Source organism: Pithys albifrons, chromosome 10 (assembly GCF_047495875.1).
Source record: "Pithys albifrons albifrons isolate INPA30051 chromosome 10, PitAlb_v1, whole genome shotgun sequence".
Taxonomy (NCBI): Eukaryota; Metazoa; Chordata; class Aves; order Passeriformes; family Thamnophilidae; genus Pithys; species Pithys albifrons.
In genome coordinates, this window is record NC_092467.1 from 29,538,229 (window position 1) to 29,559,603 (window position 21,375).

Below are 21,375 nucleotides of genomic sequence, written 5' to 3' on the forward strand. Positions count from 1 at the left end.
ATAAATTACTGTGTTGCTTTTCCACTCTGTAAACAGCAGATGACCCAGCACCTGGCAGGTTCACAAGGTACACGTTACAGTTGTTAGCACGTGGCTTTCTGGAGGAAGCAAAGGTCTGACTGGAAGCAATTTACACTTCCATTTGTAATGCTCCTTTCAAGGGACAAGGAAAATAAATATTTCAACAAATGAAACATATTTGAGTCTTGGCAAGGAGAAGTGCTAAGTAAACTCAAGTCAGCTTTCTAGGAATAGAGTGCAAAATCATTTATTTATTGCTGCTTTTCATGTCTGTTTTCAAGAGGAAGGGCAGACACGATGCCTAAGTGCTCATTCTCATGCCTGGGGGAAAGTGTTTACCCCTAAGAGTGCCCTTTGGTGTCTCTCACCAGGGCTGGGGCTCATGCTGCTGAGGAAGACAAGAGCCTCAGCCCTGGCTGGGCCCTTCCACAGAGATTCTCTGCTCCACATCCCCACTGAGCCCATGGAAGCCTGTCAGGTATAAATTAAGTGTCTTGGTGTTTTCTAGGTACGCACTATGTTGAGTCATTCTCCCTTAAATGGTCCTAACCAGGCTGAGAACTTACTGTGGGCTGATTCTCATCAGCTCACTTGGGCTTTCAAAGGCAGATCAGGATCTTCAACACTTTGCAGAATGTCTCTTTGGTTACCTGTGGAGGCAGCCTTCAGATCCTGCCACTTCTCTCTTCAGGTAGAGCTTTTTGATTCCTGAGACACAACAGTCTCTCCCTTCATTTTTGTAATTAGTCTTAACCTACAATGAGCATCTAAGAGGGAGAAAATTTCTCTGATCTGTGTTTCCCTGTGTAAAATGAGGAATATCACTGTGTTTTCTCACCCTTCCTCTTGCTGGACAAGCAGAGGTTCTTTGGAGAGAGACAGCCTCACTCTGTGTGCAACTATGGCTTTTAGCAACAGTCTCTCACCATGGGATAAATCTCTGAGTGGTACAATGAGGCAAAGAATAAATACATTTTAATTTGCTCGTTATGGGAATGATGGATGCTATACATAAAATGGATCATATTCACTAATACAAAACAAACCTGACAACCTCAGTGCTGTTACCTGGCCAAGTATTACACCTTAATGTGTCACAGTTACCTTACAAATGACATTATTCTGCCTGTGGAGCCATGTCTCTGCAAAATAAGCAACTGGCTGCGACATCTTTCTAGTTTGGCAGCTTGATGATAACAATTTACCACAGAGAAGCACATTAACCGAATCCGTGCAGGAATCTGCTCCAAATAAAAGATTGTGTTCCAGGCAGCCCGTTTTTTAACCCAGAGTTACTGAGCACACACTCAGTGATTAACAGCCCTCCAGACATGCAGGACAAACTGTTAGGGAAGATGGCTTAGGCTGTGCAAAGCTTTCTGTTTGCCTTGTTTTTTTCCGGATTTTTTTTTGTTTCAAATGACTTTGCCCCAGCCTGAACCCAAGATGTGCCTGTGTGATACAGCTTGCTCAACCTTTGACACAATTGATTCAGTTGTTAATCATTTGTCCATGACAAAAACCCCCAAAAACCATTACAGAAAAGACCTCTTCATACACAGGACCTTTGCTGGCTGGGAAATACAGCACACATCCAATATTTCAAGAGCAGGAAAAGATAAACTAAGGTTATAAACACAGAGCACCCTCTAGATCTAGCTGCAAACCACGATGGTGAGCCCTGAATGTGGAATTCTCAAGGCAACCTGCCTCTGTTTGCTGCTTGTCTTTGCTGCCTCTCACCACACACATCTTAGTGGTGAACATGCAGAAGGAAGTGAGGTTAAAACAGGAGCAGAATTTCCTACACATTAACATACTTTCCTGAGAGAACTGAAAAGCACAATCAAGTTTTACACATAGTTTACAATCTGGTTCAATTAGAGGTAGGTCTAACACATAAAATTTATGACAACAACCACAGCTCATTTTCTGCTTCCTTGGGTCCATGGATCAGTGGGAATGTTGCCTCGTAACACCTCCTGTGTCCTCCTCCTCCCCCAGTCTTGCTCCTTCTCCGTCGCTGGCTGTAATAGCTGTGTCTGCTGCGCTGTTGTGAAGTCCCAAAGCACTCAGTGCTACAACACTGTCAGTCACTGCACGTGGCTTTCCTCACAGCTGAGAATGAAGCCTCGCTGTGCCCACCAGGAACAAGGAGCTCGCAAGTGCAAAACATCCTTTGCAGAGTTTGTAACCCCAGCTCGAGTTTGTGACCCCTCGCTCCCTGTAAACAAAACCTCTACAGTTTCACCAAACACGACACCTGTTTTTTTAATGGCAGTTTCCTGTTCAAAGGAAAACTGTGGAACACATCGGAGGTGAGAGACCCTCCCTGGGAAAGGTCAGATTAGAGCCAGCAAGCAGCTGTTTATAGTATAATTAGCACACTTTCCAAACAGAGTTTTTTTCTCCTTTTCTGAGGCAACTTTTTATTCCCTGCCTTGGAACTTAGAACACAGTTCCTTCTGCAGAAGGACATAACTGGCTCACTGAAAGGTAAGAGGAGGCTTCCCACCAGCTTTAACAGTGAAGAACATAAGATGGAAAATACATGTAGAGTTTACACTAAGGAATGTTTTCAGGTATTTGCTACAACTGATTCCTCTGCATCACAATTTTTCTGACAGTTACTTTCAGGTGGTGAGGCTGGACATAAAAAACTCACCTTGTTGATCTTAATTCTCTCTTCTGGCTTTTGAGTCACTAAAAGCAATGTCACTAAAAACAGTCACTCAGGTCAAAGCTGGCACAGGGTCACCTACTCTGAAAGCTTTAAGGTCCTGTGAAGATGGTAAGACAAGTGACTGAGTAGACAAAAATGGTAACCCCCACCAAGTCCCACCCCTTGTCCCATCACCTCTCCATCAGACCTGAAGATAACAGACACACAGAGTACTTTTCAAATTAGAAACAGAATTTTTAACAGAAAAAACAAGACACTCATCATCTATGTCAAATAGTACAAAATTTACAAAAAATGTGACCTGTCTCAGCACTGTAACTTTGCTCATTTCATACAGTTGGCTTCTGCTGTTCTTACACCTCTAATGACTGTTAAAAGGAGACAAAGATGCCACAAAAGGTCTTTTTCACAGCCAGTACCTGGCAATAATTCTTCCTAATCCTTTATTTTCACAAATGTCTGAGGCTGAATGGACAATGATTGCTGCCTGTTAACCTGATTTTCTTTTAATCTATTGTGATGTCTTTGCTGGTGAGGAGTATTTATAGAAGTGGTGCTACAAGGAGCTATGAAGTAGGGCTGAAAAGCCAACAAATAGTATCAGATCTTAAAAGACCTTTTAAAAAAATTACACTCTGTATCTGAAAGCCCCTTGAATGGGCAACATCTGAGGCTATTCTTCTCATTGAGATTTTTCAGGTACTGATAAAACATTTTAGGGTGATAGATGAGCCACAGGGCAAACACGTCCATTGAGATAAGACTATTTAAAGCTTGAAAAACTAATAGCCAGAGAGCTGTTTCACTAATAGACCTGATATTTCCTGCCTCCAGTAGAATAATTTTAGAAAGAGACAGGCAATGTCACAGGTACTCAGGAAATCGTATCAGGGTATCTCCCCATATTCCTCACTGTCATTCTGAAATGTGTAATTCAGTTCCCCCACACTTTCAGACAGCAAGAAAAAACCCAACCCTTTATTGTTCCCCAGGCCAGCTCTACCTCAGGTATTTAAAACCAACAAAAATAAAGGTTTTTAATTGGACTGATCATAAAGAGCAAACCAGTATGAGAAGAGCAATTCCAGGAAGACTTCAGCACAAGAGAGTTGACAGAAATACTTTACAAATCATGCCTTTTGGAGCAGTAACAGCAGAGCACAGCCAGGAACAGGGGTGAGTCCCACTGGTGGCACTTGACAGGAGCAGAATGGGAAGCCAGGAGCAGGGCCTCCACTTTCTGGTGGTCAAATGGGCTTTCACTTTGTTCATCCATCATTGTGTGCATTCCACGCCGGCTTAGAGAGGTAATGTAGAGAATGGATTCAAACCTCTGTAGAAAACTGCCAACAGATATCCCCTTTCATTTCTTTGACATGATACTCTTCTGACTGAGAATAGCATTAGCCAGAAAAGTAAAAAATACGAACTTGACAGGAGTTCTAGAGAAAGCAAAGAGAAAAAAGGAAACGTTGTGTGAAAATACATATCACAACGTGGAAACAGCCAGAAAGAGGTTAACTTCTCTGCTGCAGCAACTGTCACTGCCTCGTGATTAAAGCACAGAAAACACTGCCTTTAATCCAAGGGAAGGGAGTTAAAATTGCATATTCCCAGTCTATACAATCAATTGCTTTCCCAAAAGTCACTGACAGGGAAAAGAGAGATCTGTCAGCGTTCTCACTTCTGTAAAACCGCAGGCTGATTCTGCAAACTGTTTGCCAAATAAATTCTCATTACTGCAGGAGATCATGGCCTTAATTAGCATTAGTTAAATTGGGACCATTTCTTGAACTAGGAATGTCTGAGTTGGATACTCTCATACACAATCTACAGACTCCTAGTGGGCTTAAGTTACAGAAATATTAATGTAATACAGTACATACACACAGCACAGAACGAATCAGATTTTTTCCTCTTCTGAACAATGCCCACACACACCCAGTTGCTTCCTACTTTGAGATTCAGATCTGAAACCTAATTCAAAGTTTTTAAACTAAGTCCACATAGCAACACTGTGCAACATGGGCCAATCTTTCTGATTTTTCAACCAGCTTCACTGCGAGGGTACCAGAGGAACATCAACAGGAGTAGATTTGGCCTTCATTGTAAAAATGCATTTCAGTTTATAACCACGCTTAGCTGTGTCTTATTTCACTTTAAGTTGACATTTTGTAGCTCATTGAAAACCAGAGATCATGTTCTCCCTTTCAAGGACATCTGAACACAGTCAGCCACATACAAATCAAAAGGACATTAATGCTGGTGTGCTTTCATCACAACTGAATGACCTTTATTCTCAGGTGGGATCCAAATATTTCAACAATGTTCATTGATAAAGGCAATGAATGTTTCAGCACGACCTGCTGGGCATTTCTGGTGGATGAGAAAGGGATGAGACATCAAAAAGTAGAAATACAACAAAATACATGTGCATACATCCACAACCATGTCCCTCCCTGTATATAAACATGTATTTCTGACCCCTAAGTTTTATTGTATTACTCTTTTGGAAAAGAATGATACTATTCCTTCTCAGGTGAGAGATCAAGTACCTGGTACCTCTGAGTATCAAACATTATTATTTTACATGTGGCATTGAGAGTTTCACACCAGCAAACCCTACACGTTGCCCCAACCAGCAGGAAGATCCCACTGATACAGAGGGTGGTACCAGTACCACGTTGTCCTGGATCAAGGCTTTGCTCTCAGGTCTGTTACTCAGTTCTCAATTACTGGAAAATCTGTGGGGGTTCAGCTCTCAAAACTGTCATGTTTAAATGCAAATTTTTAATTTCAGATCTTATTTGAGTGAAAAATGTGAGCAAAATTAATTTCAGGCTCTCATGCCACAAAGGTACACCAGCTTTGGGAGCATCCCACAGTGTGGTCTGTGCCAGGACTGTGTGACTTCACAGGGGGTGATAAAAATACCTACTGGTTTGGGATGCTCCTACTTAAACACCCAAAAAGAGGCAGCAATTAAAATCAGCAAGTTACATATTTGCAAGATAAGCAACACTTAGTGTTTAAGATCAATTATTCCCCTAATTGAGGATTTTCTCCTTTCCCAGATAATTCTACTGTCAAAATAACTGGCCATGCCAAACACCAACACTGCACTGCAAGAACAGCAGAATTATCCTAGAAGAGCAAAAGCTAAGAAACAAACTTACTGAAATGACACCTTTTTTTAACGTTTTTATTCATAACAGTATTACATGGTGTGTGTGTTACAGAAATTAATGGAAAATTTCTAAAAATTTGTTGGTTTCTTTCGTTGTTGCTGAATGCCTTATACATAAAGTTAAAAATAATGTGTCCATATATGTTAACAAATGGGCATTATCTGAGGTAAAGTTAAAGTAGGTTTAGAAATGTACTGCAACAGTCATTTTATCTTTCTCATCTTTATTAAAAAAATAAGTGTCAGAATGCAGAAATAAAAATGAATGAAAACCACGGAGTAAACATCTTTGCAAAGAAGGTGCCCAGTACGTTATTAGATGAAAGGTTTCATCAGACACTTGGATGACTACGATCTATCAAAATATCTTTTCATGACAGGTAAAGACCAAGAACCTATGGGGGATGGGAACAGGATGGCTGGTGGGATTCCCTGGTTTTGCAATTTAAAGTGACAAATTTAGTGCTAGTGAAGGATGAGGGATTAAACAATTGCACAAGCTGGATATTTCAGTTATCTACAATACTGGTCCAGTGCAGAGCCCTCCAGCCCTCTCAACTCAGCAGCTCAACCATGGCAAGGACGATCATATGACGAGACAATTCAGAACTGGTTTTATTTATGAGTGTTGGTAAAGGTAAGACAAAGGTCCGCGGTGACGGTCCAGTTGGCTCTCGGGAGACACCAAAATTCCAGCCTCCTTCCCTTGGCACCTATTTGTTAATGATCTGCTTCCTACAAACATGATGGCAATGGATCCTCTGAGACATAAAATCTCTCCTTTTCTTTCAACGTTTCACCCCAGAACTGGAAATGCACTGACAATACTAAACCTCAAATGTCTGTGATGAACCAAAACTGCCTTTGTGGTTCCATGTGTAGGACAAAACCCAAAAAAGCCACTGAGGAAGAAAGTAGCACCACTGTGCAAATTAGGAAAATATTCTTACAGAAATGTCCTTTAGAAACACTTTTACCTCTGCTTTTAATCCTGAAACACTCCATCTGCCAAGTTTTAAAGTATCTTCTCCACTCAGAAAACCTGACCTGTCTTCAGATGGGAAAATAAGATTTGCTACAATGCTGTTTGCACATGACCAAGGAATAAGCATCAAATGACCATGAATGAAGATAAAAGTTCTCTTCTCTGCAGGTTCATTAGGTCTAGTCACAGCTAATTCTTCATTCCAATACATTTGGTAATGCACATTTCTCTAATTCAAAATAAAAGAGATTGGAATCACGTTGTGAGATTTGGTTGCACACACCAACAATTGCCACCCCAGCTATTCTGCCTTCTAAACCATTTTTAGCTTATAACAGAGACAAAAGAAAGTAAAACATTTATAACTCCAGGCCTGTTTTAATCATGACAAAAAATGTAAATCCTAATGTGTCAATTTAAAAACAAAATTTGCACAATAACCCTAAAAACTGATTAATCACTTGATTTCTTTAACCTTTTTTCCTTTTTCTATTTTTTCCTCTTTTTTTCTCTTTTTTTGTCTTTTTTTTTTGTCTTTTTAGTGTTAAACCACTAAATTCAATATACTGTAACTGCATAGGAACATCAGGAAAACACATTTGACCTGTATAACAATTCTCTGTAGGGCAAAAATATATAATTCTTTATGAAAATCATGTGCTAAACATATGAACCCAAACACTGCACTTTTGCTTCATAAATGTAAAAAAAGGACGTTTTCAATTCTTTTATTCTGCGTGTAAACAGTTTGATGACTTCTATGCAGAGGTTCCAAGGAATGCCAATGGAATGTGAGCTCCTGGAAGTGGAACATGTCCATGTGATAATGCTAGACCAGAAAATCATGTGTTCCCATTAATCTCACTAGTTGCTGACAAGCTGACTGCTTTTGGCAAATGCACTTGAGCTTCAGCCCATTATTGTAAGCATGTGAAAAAACATATGTGATGTGAGAACCACAAACTGGGTATGCCACCCCTCCCAAGCACTGCAACTTGCTACCTTCTCTACTGTGTAATGGCATTAGTAAAAGAATTTCCATAACATTTATATATTTACAAAAAAAAATGGCAATTTTCATTTGAACTCCTTAAAGCCATTTCCCCTTAAACATTTAAAGAGTTTAACAGTAAGTTCTTTTTTTCAAGTTATAAAATAAAAATCCCATTTGATTTTTCTGATGTACAAAAAGTGATAAAGATGAACAATTTGATCACAGAATCAGTTTGTTATTCCAAAATCCATGCCGTCCTTGTCCCATTTGTAAAGTCCTCTTCATCCAAACTCCTAAACCAGAAGCACACCAGTATTATTTGGCAAATGATTTTCTTTTTGTCATCAAAAATGGCACACAGAGAAGAAAACACTTGTCTGCATAGCATTACAGCAGCAAGATACTGAAGAAATAAAAATATTCCTTTTCTGTACTTTGTTTAGAGTTTCCTAGGAAATCCTGACTCTTTTGTCTTTCCTCAGTGGGACTCCATGTCCTTTCTCAACCCACAACAAGAGTATTCCAACAGAAAGCAGCAATTCTTCCTCATGATGTGCTAGAACTTAAAAGGTCCATTTGGCAACGTTTTCAGTCAGGATGGAGAAACAGCCAAGTTTCATTCTGTGGTTTCAAGTTGGGAATCATTTCTGCAGGAGATGTTTTGCTGTTAGATCTGTCACTGATACAAAACTACAGAATAAGAAATAAAAAGTAAAAAAAAAAAAGACACCACCAGTACTTTTTGTTGTTGTTTAAATATGTTTACAAAGGGAAAAAAAAGGATCAGGATCAGCCTGATGTAAATGATGATGAAAAACGTGTCACCATGACATAAAAAGTGCCGACTTGTGCCCCAAGGGCTGTTGAATGATAATATCACTGTACTACACACAGACTCTGCTTTTTGCTCAAAAGAAAAAGGAATGTTTAATACTCAATAAACTTCAGATGCTTGTTATTTATATGTGGCACACAGAAGACAACAAATGCTTAAAGGAAGACTGAGGAGTAAGATATTCTAGTCTGGACACCCACAACTTGTGGGGATGGGGTTGGACTCGTGGTATGATAAGCGGGGAGAGTTTTTATTTTGTGCTGCCATAGGAATCTGCCACTGGTTGCCAAAAAGAAACACATCAGGAACACTCGTAGAGCCAGTCCAGGAGGGCACTCTCTCTCCTTGTCAGACAAAATCAATCGGAAAAAAGCAGGAAAGCCAAAGGCCTGCCACGTTGTTGGGTTTCTTTTGAGTCCTGGAGCACCACAAGCCTCTAACAATGCTATTTCTTAGGTCTGTTAATCTGGGCGTAGAGAGGTTCTGCTTCCTGGGGATAACAAACATAAAGTGAGTGGAGATGTCTCCAGACAGCATTTTTAGAACATTTTAAGAACATCTGCTTGAGAACAGCAATACCTTATGAGTCAAAACCCACAGGAAGAGTTTGCCTTCTGTGCTGCCTTGAGTAATCAGGGCACTCAGGTTGAATTGTGAAGAAAATGGGACATTATTTCAGGAAATGAATCCTTACTATCAATTCCCTCTTCCAGCACTGGCCACGCACTGATTCTCACTGCTGGGCACAGACATATGAACAAATTAAATGATAACTTATTCAACTGGATGTTTGGAAGTTTGGAGGCCAGAAATACAGCTGGTACACAAGGGTGTTCCTCGTCCCAGGCTCAGACCCCTCCAGCAGCACAACAGCAGAACAAACCTGTGGGTTTCACAAAACTCAGGGAGAAAACCACTTGCAAACAGAAACCACCGTAGAAAGCTGAGCTAATGAAGCTGTGATGGATTTAAAATAACAACATGAGTTGCCTATGAAGAAGGAGGAACACTAGCCCTGCTCAGTTTGATTAGGAGGCTGTAGAACCACCAGTACAATCATTAAAGCCGGGAGGAAAGCGTGTCGATTTGTTAAGGGATACTTCAGTTTGTTAGGGGATACTTTCTTGGGAATTTCCTGGGTGGGGAGAGGGAAAAGCTGAGTTGCTTCATAGCTGACACCCTGTGTTAATACTATGTTCATCTTGGCTGCAGTGGGAAGCAAATCACCCGTGGACCCTGGATTCCATTCTACTTCATTTCCAGAAAGTAATTTATTAAACTAAGAATGACATCTAAAAAAAGAACAAGACAGGCAGAAAGGCTAATTAATGCCATACTGCATTAACTCTCCACAGCCTGATAAATATTCAAATACCACACCACGACGTTGAATTTAACCAAGTTAGAATCAACTTGTGTTACAGCAGCATTAGCAGGAGCTGACTCGAGGAAAAAACCTCTGAAGGCTGGCAAGTCACTGGGCACTGAGGAGCAGACATGCCTGCCAGGGGATGGCACAGGATTTTAATCACTGCTTATAAAAATGATGCTGAGGGTGAGAGAAACAGCCCAAAGGAGGCTTTGTAGGGCTGTACATACTCTGTGCCCAGGGTGCCTGTTCAGAGCCCTGTCCCAGTGCCCTGTCCTGCCTCGCTGTGCAGCTTGTCTTGAATGAGGAGCAACACAACAAATCCAAAATATGACCTGTTTCCTCCATGCCACGTTGTCTCTTATTCCCTTTTAAAAGATGACATTTCTGGAGCTTTCAGAGAGCCTGTTTCCCCATCTCCTACCTACACAAAGCCCTGAGTACACTATAAGCATTACACGAGGATGAGAGAAATCCTCTGGAATGATTAAATAAAGGCTGCTAAAATTATCCCCAGCAAGAAGCAAATATATTTTGTGACCTTGAAAAACCAAAGGCAATCGGAAGAGATGACTGAGAGTAAATAACTGCATTTCACATACTGTGTGTTAAGTCTACCTGTGCCAATTTTCACGTTCCACGGACATGAAGCTGCCAGAATGATCTATCACAGCTAGTTCAGAGAAAATCTGTACTAATTAATGTGTGAACCTGACGAGCACCAGGCCATTCTTCAGGCAGTTGCTGAACCTGAGGTGATTGCAAAGCGAAGTGGAAAAGGAAGGAGGAGAAGAAAAGGAGAGGGAGGGAGAACATCCCTTTGGAACAAAAGATGTCAGTTTTTCAAATGCCTTCAGGGAAAAAAAAAAAGAGCTTTTCAAAATGTCAAGCCTGCTTGTTAGAGCTGTCCTCAAGAGTCCTTAAGATATGCAGATGTGCTTAAGTAACAGGTGTCCTAAGGTGCCACCGAACTTGCCACCCTTGGAAGAGGAGGAGGAGCTCATCATGGGGCAGCAGCACTTTCCACAGCACATGAGGCAGCCTTTGCAATGAGAAATTTCTTTGATTCACACCCAACATTTATCTGAACATACACTTGATGTGGCAAAAGCCTGCATTTCTCACTGATTTGAATAATTTCTCTTCCAGCAGACCAAAGCATTTCGCATGAAAAGTGTGCTCTTATGTCTTCCTTTCAGTTGATTTCCCCCTTCAGATGCCTAAACGAGAAATTAATTGCAGTAATTGGGTGCAGTCTTCCCAGCCCGAGTTTTTGTATCAATGTCTGAGATTTGTTTTCTAATATTATTCTGAGCTAATTCAAGCAGCACATCGTGCCTGTAGCCCAATATTGCACATGGTATCTGTAAAGTATTGATGCTGATGCTCAAGAGGGCAAAGGAGAGCAGAAAGGGACACAAAAGAGGCAAAAGGAAAGTTAAGTGCTGTTGACTTCATGAGGAGCTTCTCCCACAGTGCCAGGCACTATTGGGGAGGCCTTGGAAGCAGAAATAAAGTCCCTTTTTTTAGATAATCCAGGCAAAAGTCACAGGGCATGTTATGAAAAGACAGGGGAATATTACTCTTCTCACAGCATCAAAACCATCTCACCAGTGTTTTCTGCTTTCTACCACTGCATTAGAACAGTCTGAGGGAGGGAAAGAAAAGAACTGGTCTTTGTCAGAACAACAAGAAAGAACAAATAAAACAGCAAACAAAGTTTCTAATTCACATAAACCCCTTGAATCTTAAAGTGCTTTCCTTTCTGAACTGGCCCAGAAGCACTTCCAATGTCCTTTCATCAACCCACAGGGAGAAACCAAGATGAAAACTAGAAGCACTTCCTTTTTGCTGCTGTATTCTAGAGATACTTCATCCTGGCAAATAAGTTTATTCTTATTTTAAGGGAGACAAACAGTAAGCCTTTCTGGTGTAGAACACTACTGCATGAGGCAACGGGGGCACTACTGCTTTTGAAGAACATTATGTAAATCCTAGAAGTAAATTTGCATCCAATTTAAAGACACTAACATCTGCTCCCCAGCAGAAGTAATCACTGGAGAACATCTCCTGAAAGACTCAGAGCCTGCTTGGGCTTGCAGAGGTGAACTCTCTCACAAAGCATAACACAGGAGAGGGTTAGGAAGAAACTGTTTTTACCCTGGCAGCCCTTTCATCCCTGTGAGACACCCTGCTACGTGCAGAGCTTCAGGCAAGATGTTCTCAATTGGAGAGGTGAGGCCCGCACTGATTTCCTTGCCCTTTACAACAGATTCTCAGCGCCAGTTTTACTCCTGGCTGACTGATCAGAAAGGGCAGGCTCAAATGAGGAGAGTTTCATGAAATAAGAGTGCTGGAGCACCAGACAAAATGAGCATCTTGTGCTGGGGATGCAAGTGAAGGGGGTGGCAGTGCGGTGAGTCTGCTCCGTTTAGTGCATGCTGACTCAGCAAAATAGGGCAGAGTCAAGTTGGCAAGCAGGGTTCAAATTAAAGATCTTTGGTGTTAAGGCATTCCTTTTGGCCCATTAACAGCCAGTTTTTATTTACTGCTTATTATCAATATTTAGGTTTGGGTTTTTTACAGTTAGCCTCTACTAGCAGCATAAATACAGCAACCTTCTAGCTCAGGATTATAGCTGGAGAATGCCTCTATTCTTACTATAAACCTACCCAGGAATATTTCCTAGTCTCAAATATCCAGTTTAATTATTATCATTTTAAAAGTCTCTGTCATTTTAGTATCAAAATGGATGCTATGCATCCACAAAATGAAAAAGCAAAGAGAATTACTGAGAAATATGGACCTGCTCCATCTTGGTCCTGAATATAAAAATGAACTGCAGTCCTGAAACACTCTGATTATTTCTGTGCCTCTTTCCTAACACAACACTAGTCACACAATGATACCTTTCATCTACCTATCTGCCAATTCTCCTTCCTAACTTTTGAACCTAAGGGCTAATTTGAAGCAAATTGTTCAGAAGTCACAAAGATACTAAACTACCCCAAGCAGATTTTTAAAAGCAGTTTTTGTGCAGCAGATGGGGAACCTTTTAAAGAGCTTCAGCACAGAGGAAGAAAGAGAGTTCGTCCCCAAATTGAACTGCTGGATTGCCAATCAGCAAGTACATGGCTCTGCACAGGCTACACAGGATGTTTTCTCTTGTTCAGAGGGAAAAGTTGGAGAAATGGAAGGGTACAAGGCTACGTCAAGTGGGCTGGATGACACTGGAAGAAGTGAGAAGCTTGTGTGTGAGCTGGTTGCATGAAAATGAACAGCTTGGAGGGGGTTGCAGCAGTGCAGATGAAGGCAAACCTGAAGGATGCCTCTGCTCACAGAGCAGCCTGAATTTCTCTGCTCATCTCCCTTCACATTCCCTGGGAAATAGGAAGACGAACAACCAACTATGGACCTGAAATGTCAATTTTAGGATTTCTCGGGAGCGAAGCAGCAATTCCCAAAACGTGATCCCTTCCCAAACATAAAACACTTTTTTCAGGTTCACAGCCCTGCTCCGTGCTGGTTTTAGCTTAAGAATTGCAGTTCTAGAGCCTACCAGGAACAGGTGACCTATAATCATGAATTTCTCTTTGGTCTCTTTTCAGTTCCCGTTGAGCCACGTGAATGATAAGAAGAGGTGCTGCAAATACAGCCTGGGATATTCTGAGCCCATTCAGAGTCCTGGTGCAATACAAAAGGGCAAGAAGGAAGAAGAGGATGCAGAATCAACTTGGTATGTCTTCCTGAGGCTCACTAAGCTCCCAGATAAGCCAGTGCTTTGTCCATAATTCTCTGTTTTCTCTCAACTTCCTAAAAACAGCCCAAATAAAGAGTTATAGCAGTCCATCCTGGAGCTGACTAAGATTATTAGGAACATTCATCACCAAGAATGGCACTTGCTCAAAGATGGATGATGGCAGCAGGCCACTGAAGTACCAGGAAAAGCTGATAGACAAATATTCTAATGAACTGTTGCTCTCCTGACAGTGCTGATAGCATTGTGAAGGGTGTGACATATTTTGAGGGCTTATAATTGTCTGCACACATTTCACAGAACAACTAAACAATTTTTTCAGGAAGATATGCTCTAGCCACAAATGTTTTGAAGGTTTCTTGAGAATCTCTCATGAATGATTGCCAGTGCAAGTTTTGAACTGGGCAGCATCTCAGTAGAGCTGCATTTGTTCCTCTCTTCAAACTTCTTGCTTTAATGTAAAATGTCAGTAATAAGACATGTTTAACACATTTGGTAGAATTGCAGCTAAAAACAGTCCTTTCCCTCTCTCTCCTTTCACCATAGTTATTCCACACACAATGTGAAGACAGCAGTAGGAATAAAACATAAATCAGCTGAAGATGGCAGTCATCTTATTCAGTGTTCCCTTCAACCCTTCTGGAAAATCACTGTCCATCCTCAATGCTGGGCATGAACAAAGGGAAAACAAGCAAACACAAATCTTGCTATAAACAGCTCTGCAAACAGTTGATCTTATTTCACCTGTGAAAGTTAGTCCTCTCTGCTTATCTTCAACCATAAAGGGACAAAAATGTAATGTATTCATAAAGTGTCACTCATAACTACTACTAACTCATAGCTATTTGTGGAAGAGTGACTGATAGAACAGCTACTGGTAGGATGAGGATTTGGAGAGCTGAGGTTGAAGATTGCAAAAGGAAGAGAGTAAAAATAGGAGAAAATAGCAACTAAATGATAATATATGGTACCAGAAGAAATCAAGAAACTAAATTGCTGTGGTACCTTGAAAGACCAGGATACAAAAAGCTTGGCAGGTGAGTACTCAGACTACATCCAGATAAGTAAAGATACTGCATGGGCTGATTTCAGAGATGCTGGGAACAGATGTATCTGAAATTTCTGCACTCAAGACTATGCCTTGCTCCTGAGAGGTCCATTCAGCCGAGTAGTTACTGTGCTGTTCTTGGGGTAGGAATCACGTTCCAAAGAGTGAAGTAATCTCCCATCTAAGCCACCAAAGTGGCTTTTATGCAGACTGTGATTCTTTTGTACTACATGTTTCTCCCCATTAAGTGTCTCTCCAAATGCGGAGCTCAATACACAACTCAGCAGTAAGTCCTGAATTGCTAATTTTCCATGGGGATTAGACTTCCCGTTGCTCTGACTATACCAGGCTTTGGAATTCCATGGGCTGGCTTTAGCAAGTGGATTTCCTAGGGCCTGCTGCTGAATGGCTCTGCACAGAGGCACAATGGTATCAGTGTAACTTCACTGGAGAGGGGCTTGCTTTTTGTTCAGCCTCCTGTTCCTGCCTACAGCTTCTAGGAATTACTGTAAGACGATAATCAGTAACATTATTTAACATTTCCCAGAATATATTTCTGAGGATTATATATATTTGATGCAAGACTCTGCAGGGATTAACAAAAAATACAGAAAAACCATATGGAATCCCTGGTAATATACTGTAGCTCCCAGATACCTTGATGGGTAAAAGAATGTATTTTACTAAGAGTTACATAAAAGCAGAACAAAAGGATCCCTCACTTCATTCCCTTACACAGACTTAAACTACTGTTTCAATTCTATCCAGAACTCCTGGTAGGTAAATGTGTGTGATGGTAGTTTAGCAATGATTTTAACTCTCTTTGTGACAGTCAGAAAATTAGAGACTTTATCATTACTTTCCCCAGGATGAATTTCAGAATTACCCTGGCTATGATAAACCATAATAAATAAATGTATGTTATGTGGGTTTCCAGAGTGTGGGACTCAGATAAAGGTCAAATACTCTTTCTTGACCTAGGAAAGAACTGTTGGAGTGTTCTGAAGCTGGGGATGGCAGTGCTGGCCAAGGTCAGGCAAAGGCACAGCCAAACTATTATGTGGCACCATCCACCTGGAAAAGCAGCTCTCACTGGAGTAAACAACAAATGCTCTTCCTAGAGCAGCTCATCCCAGCTTGACTTTATTCTTACACTGTCATTTTAGACTTAGTGAGACACAAACCTTAATGCTACTCTTGCTTCAGCCCCCACAAGAGCTGAGCATGACATCAGTGAAGCTAAAGAAGGGGGAGATGCCTTCTCAAAGCCCCACATATTATTAAGAGATAATATTATTATTATTCCCAAGTGGATAAAAACTGAGTTACTGTAAGATATTTTAAAATCATATTTAATGCACGAAGTAAACTGACTCTGAATGAAGCTATTGAGTTGAAACCAAATTACTTTGGCTCAGAATGGGTAAGTCACTAGTAAATCCAGAGCAATTTCTGTACAAAAATGGAAAGGGTTCTCCCACTGTTACTGATTTGCTCCAGGAGCTCTGTGCTGGAGCAAAGGAGCTGTATCAGATCACATATCTGGGCCATACCGAACATGAATGGCAGATGGGGAGAAGATGATGAAACATATCCTTCAAACAGCAACACTAGAGAGTCTTTGGATGGAGTAACAATGCTCAGCACTCATGAACTTTGTAGCTTCACTGTCTTTTTGGCAAAACATGTTTACTGTATTGAAACAAATCACAGAACATTCACTGGCAGCCACATTTTCTATCGTGTTCTGTAACACAAAAGATGAAAAGATCATCCTTCCCGTCTGTCTGGATTTAAATGACTTACATTGAGGAGTAATTTTTAAAACATCAGTATGCCAATGCTAAGAGGAACGATCATAATTTTCAGATGTTTTTAATTTGCAGTTGGAGATAAAAATACACAAACCCATTTCAATATTTTTTACATGCAGATAATAAACGTGCTTCTTCTACTGATTACCACATTGATTTAGGGCAGAGACATCCATGTATCATTACATAATTTTATTTAATGATTGTTATGTCTATGGGTAAGATGCCTTATTCCATTTAATATGTTACCTCTGACTGAAGGCCAGGGAGGATTTGAAAAAACAAAATGCTCTGCCTAATACACTGTTAGTAATGGCTCAGTTTCCCTATTTGCCCTCAGAATTTGAACACAAAGTAAAATAAGTCTACATTTCTTTAAAGCATGCAGGCAGCTGAAACACACATAATTTGCATAAGCTGCAACACTCAGTGAATGGCAAAAGCCATGCAAACCACCAAGCATGAGGAATACACCGTGGAGGATGGAGAGGTAAAACGGAAGAGATGGAAAGGAAAAATAAACCATGCATCCATGAAAGCAATGGGAGGCACTGGTGGGATAATAAGTGAACACCTCAAGGTGTAGAGAAAAAAAGGACAGATACCTACCCCAACCTGTGCTATCTAGCTACCGACCTGTGGACTTATAGTATCACCAGTTGGCTCACCAAATGGATCACTGTTGGAGGAGGCCTGAGACCCATCAGGCTAGAATACAAGAACATAACACCTTTTTTTCTCAACAATAGAAAGTGAAAAGTCAACACGAGGTTATTTTCATGCTGTGGGCATAACAAGTACATCCTATCTCATGAAAACCAGGAAGTGAGACCTCACCACTGACATGTTCTCAAAAGCCATAATGGTTTGCTGCAGGTGATGCAGCCAGGAAAGGACCTCACCAGTTCCTGCTGGAGCCCAGGCAGGAGCAGCCAAGGACTTCAGAAGGTACTGGCTTAGGCAAACAAGAACTGCAAAGGGCCCTGAAAGCCACTGAAACCATGTGAATCAAAAAGAGTCCAAGCTCATGTTATTTTGTACCATTGGGTCCTTTCGTTGCACAGACTCCCTCTTGCCTTTGGCTCAGCTGGGCTCTAACCTCCCCGAGACACCTTGTGACTTACAGTCATTGCTTGGATAATATTTCTTGCTTTGGTCCATAAAGGCAAAGAAATCACATACTGAGGGCCAGAACATTGAGGAATGCAACTAGGCAAGCAACTGGGATGCAAGAATGTGCAAGACAACATCAACCATCATCTTTTAACACACAAACTCTCACATCTCTCTCTGCAGCCTCAGCATGTTTGTTGTTTTACCTCAGAATTCCTTACCATGAGTAAGTGAATGCTGGTGTGCTAAAGATACAACTAACATATACAACCTTAGATATGAACTCTGAGTTTGGTTCCTTGTATGCAATATTAGTGCATATCAATGGAAATGCCAAGTCATCACCTATCAAACCCAAAGCAGGACATGAATTCTGTCTGCAGATCCCCTTAAGTACCACCCAGCCCTATTGGAATAGTTACTTCTGACATTACAAAACAACATTTAATTAACTTCTGCCTTTTCTAGCTAAAAAGAGACAATAAGGATTTAGAAACCTTGTTGCTACTCACAGCCTCCGGCTCCTCACTTTTGCTTGGGCTTTCAAACCCCTCTTCAAAGAGGTCATCTGCAGCAGGATCACTCGTATGAGATGCTGATGATTTTGATGGAGAACTCTGTCTGGGAGCAGGGGTTGGAGCTAAACAAGGATTAAGGTAACAGCAACAGAATATATTCTGTTAATTTCTGCAGAAAGACACGGCAGCACAGAATTTGCTCATGCTTTACAGCCCTCAACTTTTATTACTCTCAAAAATTATTTTCCGACAAGGAGCTGTACAAGGTAAATTTGAACAAAGTAGTCATTATCAATTGCATGTATTTGATTTCATTTGGCAACCTCCAAATTAAGTTTGCCTGCATCTGGCCTATGTCTTTAGGACCAGGGAGATGCCACTACATGTGACAGTACGTATGGGAGTCGCCTGCCCTGTGGCAGGTAAGTGAACCAGAAGGTCTCCATCTGACTCCTGGTACATCTGGGTCTCATGAACTCCCCTTTTCAGCAATCTGCAAAACCCCCCATCTCCATGCTGTGAACATGATAAGCTGATTTTACAGCTCCTCAATGAATATCTCCACGTGTCCAATATATCAAGCTATTAAAATAAATACCCATCCCCCTGTTTCTGCAAAGTAAGGCTTGGATGGGACATCAGTGAAACCATTTGTAAGGCTGAATGTCATGGGCATTTGCCAACCAGCTTGAATGTCCCTATCACAAAGCATATATTACTGTCTTAGAAATTAAATTTCAGATTGCAGCTCTCTGGGCTGTTCATTTCCATGGTCTCTGAAATTCCTCTCTGCTACTTTCCTTTATGGCAGGAACACATTTAATAAGCTAGACCATGCATGAAGGTTCTCAGTCTGTATCTGTGCTGCAATTTACTGTATGAAAAAAGAGAAGTAAGTACTTTGGGGAGCAGTCACATCTGAGGAAAGGTATGGCTGAGAGCATAGGAATACTCACGTGAATTTGTAGATGGTGTCGTGGAAGTCACAGGAGTCAAATTTAACTGAGAGATGTCAAAGTCATCACAATCATCTGCTTCCTGTGCCATCCCAACTTTGTTAAAGTAACTTGAGAAGGCCTCTGAGGTACAACTGAGGGAAGGCTGATCTGGTTTTCTTGATGGCACTGGTGGAGGCTGAGCCATCTGGAAATCTTTAAACATTTCTTTTCCCATTTTCTGTCTGGGCCTGTCTGTCTGCGGACTCGATCTGTTGGAATCACTTGTGGGTGGAACAGTAGCTATAGGAGCAATGGTACCTTGAAACATGGCTGCTTGTAAAGGCAAAACAGTTTGTGTTGGCATGAAGGCAGTTGGTTGGAACTGACCAGCTACAGATGGCCACGGCTGCTGAGTAGGAGGAAAAATACCGGGCTGGCCCCACGCTATGGGCTGTCCTCCCTGCATCACCTGAGCGACTGGAGGCTGAGCACCCATGGCCAACTGCTGTTGAACAAGTGGTTGCTGTCCCCAGAAGGAGGGCAGAACAGCTCCCATGGCAACATAACCTTCAAAGAATAAAGAGAGCAGGAGGGAGGAAATAAGAAATGAAATATTTCAATGCTATTATCAACAGCATGTAGGAAAAGCTACACAATAAATCAGAAATGTGCAAGCTACGTTAGTGATCCCAGAGCTTCAGCACACTTGAAAAGCAAACTGCAAGACATGGTTGGATTCACATCACTGAGCAAATACTTGTATACAGAACCACAAGCTGGTGGATATTGGCAATCATCTCATCTGAACAAAAACCTCTCCTCTCTTCCTCAGAGAGCACGCCCTGGGCCTGGGAAGACCAGTGTGCATGGACCTGGTCAGCAGCTGGGCACTGAGTCCCCTTCCCTGGTGCTCTGTGACAGCAGGATCTGTTTGGTCAAATCACTCACTTGAACCAAGCAGCTCCCAAACCACTTCCTAAACTCACCCCCCCTTGGGAACACCACTGAGTTCTGCAGGCTCTTCTCCCAACCCTGACTGCCCCACCCTCTGCCTGTCCTTGGAGAGGGAGCCCTGGGACAGAACACGGTGCACAGGGTCAGGCTGGGATGCAGTTCAGCTCCTCAGAGCAGCCCAAATGCTGCTAAAGGATGAGCAGCCAGAGCAAACGGAAGAGGACGCTCCACTCTCTGCAGCTTTGCCAACATTCCTCATTCTTTTCACTTTTGTTCTTTGTTGGGGAGAGGGACCCACCGACACCAGCCAACTCCTGCCAATGGCACAGCTGCCAAACTGGATCTAAGGGACTGGGAAGCACCTTTAGATACGTTGTATGACAGCTCAAGGGCTCTCTAATGACAGTGTGACCTTCTTGTAAGAGAATGAGCCTTTCTGACACAGTTACAGTTCAAACCATTTACACTCTGAAAAGCAAAGAGTCTCAAATGTCATAATAATAATAATCAAAAAAGAGCCCAGATGAATTCTGATTAAAACCCCTCACATTTGTTTATCACCCAATTACTTGAGAACATCAAAAATATCTTGAGCTTCTGCTGCACTAAATACCTAATAACAACAAACTGCTTCAGGTATCAGGGTAGGATAAAACTCCTCTACTTGGAGAGGAAATTATAAAATTATAATTATATATATGAAATTATAAAATTATAATTGCTTCCTGTCAGACCTGAAGCCTCCTTTGAAGCTACCAAGACGTTGACTGAGTAGGAATTATATCATCAGGTGCTATTTTATTTACAACAACAAAAAATACTCTGAAACTAAAACTACTGTAAAAAATTTTACAAATCAAACCACCTAATATAATTATGTTCCACTGATGGAAGTACTATGCTTTACAGATCCACTGTTTGACATTTAAATTCATTATTTACTGCTAATACTTTGCAATATGTAACTTCTCCTTCAATCTCAGCTTTAAAATTCTTGTTTCTGACCTGAGTGTTTCCTGAGTCCTCCTGTACCTTTGCTGTATTTCTAGGCTGTTTTGTAATCCTAAATGTAAGGGTGGTTGAAATATTGTAAAGGGAAAAGCCCAAAATAAAATAAAAAATTAGAAATTAACTATGAAAGACTGAATTGCTGAGTGAT

General features: G+C 41.3%; 1 protein-coding gene across 15 annotated transcripts in view; it reads right to left on the reverse strand.

Annotated features, from left to right (window-relative positions):
• Positions 1–5,012: 5,012 nt before the first annotated feature.
• Positions 5,013–21,375, reverse strand: part of DAB1 (DAB adaptor protein 1) — a 451,161-nt gene continuing 434,798 nt past the window's right edge. For 10 of the 15 annotated variants that reach the window (XM_071565292.1, XM_071565294.1, XM_071565293.1 and 7 more), the window contains 4 exons: positions 19,281–19,829; positions 18,304–18,446; positions 17,303–17,401; positions 5,013–9,195 (listed from right to left, as the gene is read on the reverse strand). In XM_071565292.1, the coding sequence (XP_071421393.1) occupies positions 17,318–17,401; positions 18,304–18,446; positions 19,281–19,829 (776 nt within the window). In that variant the 3' untranslated portion in view covers positions 5,013–9,195; positions 17,303–17,317. The remainder of the gene's footprint in view (positions 9,196–17,302; positions 17,402–18,303; positions 18,447–19,280; positions 19,830–21,375) is intronic. The other 5 variants (XM_071565301.1, XM_071565297.1, XM_071565306.1 and 2 more) reach the window with 3 other exon arrangements.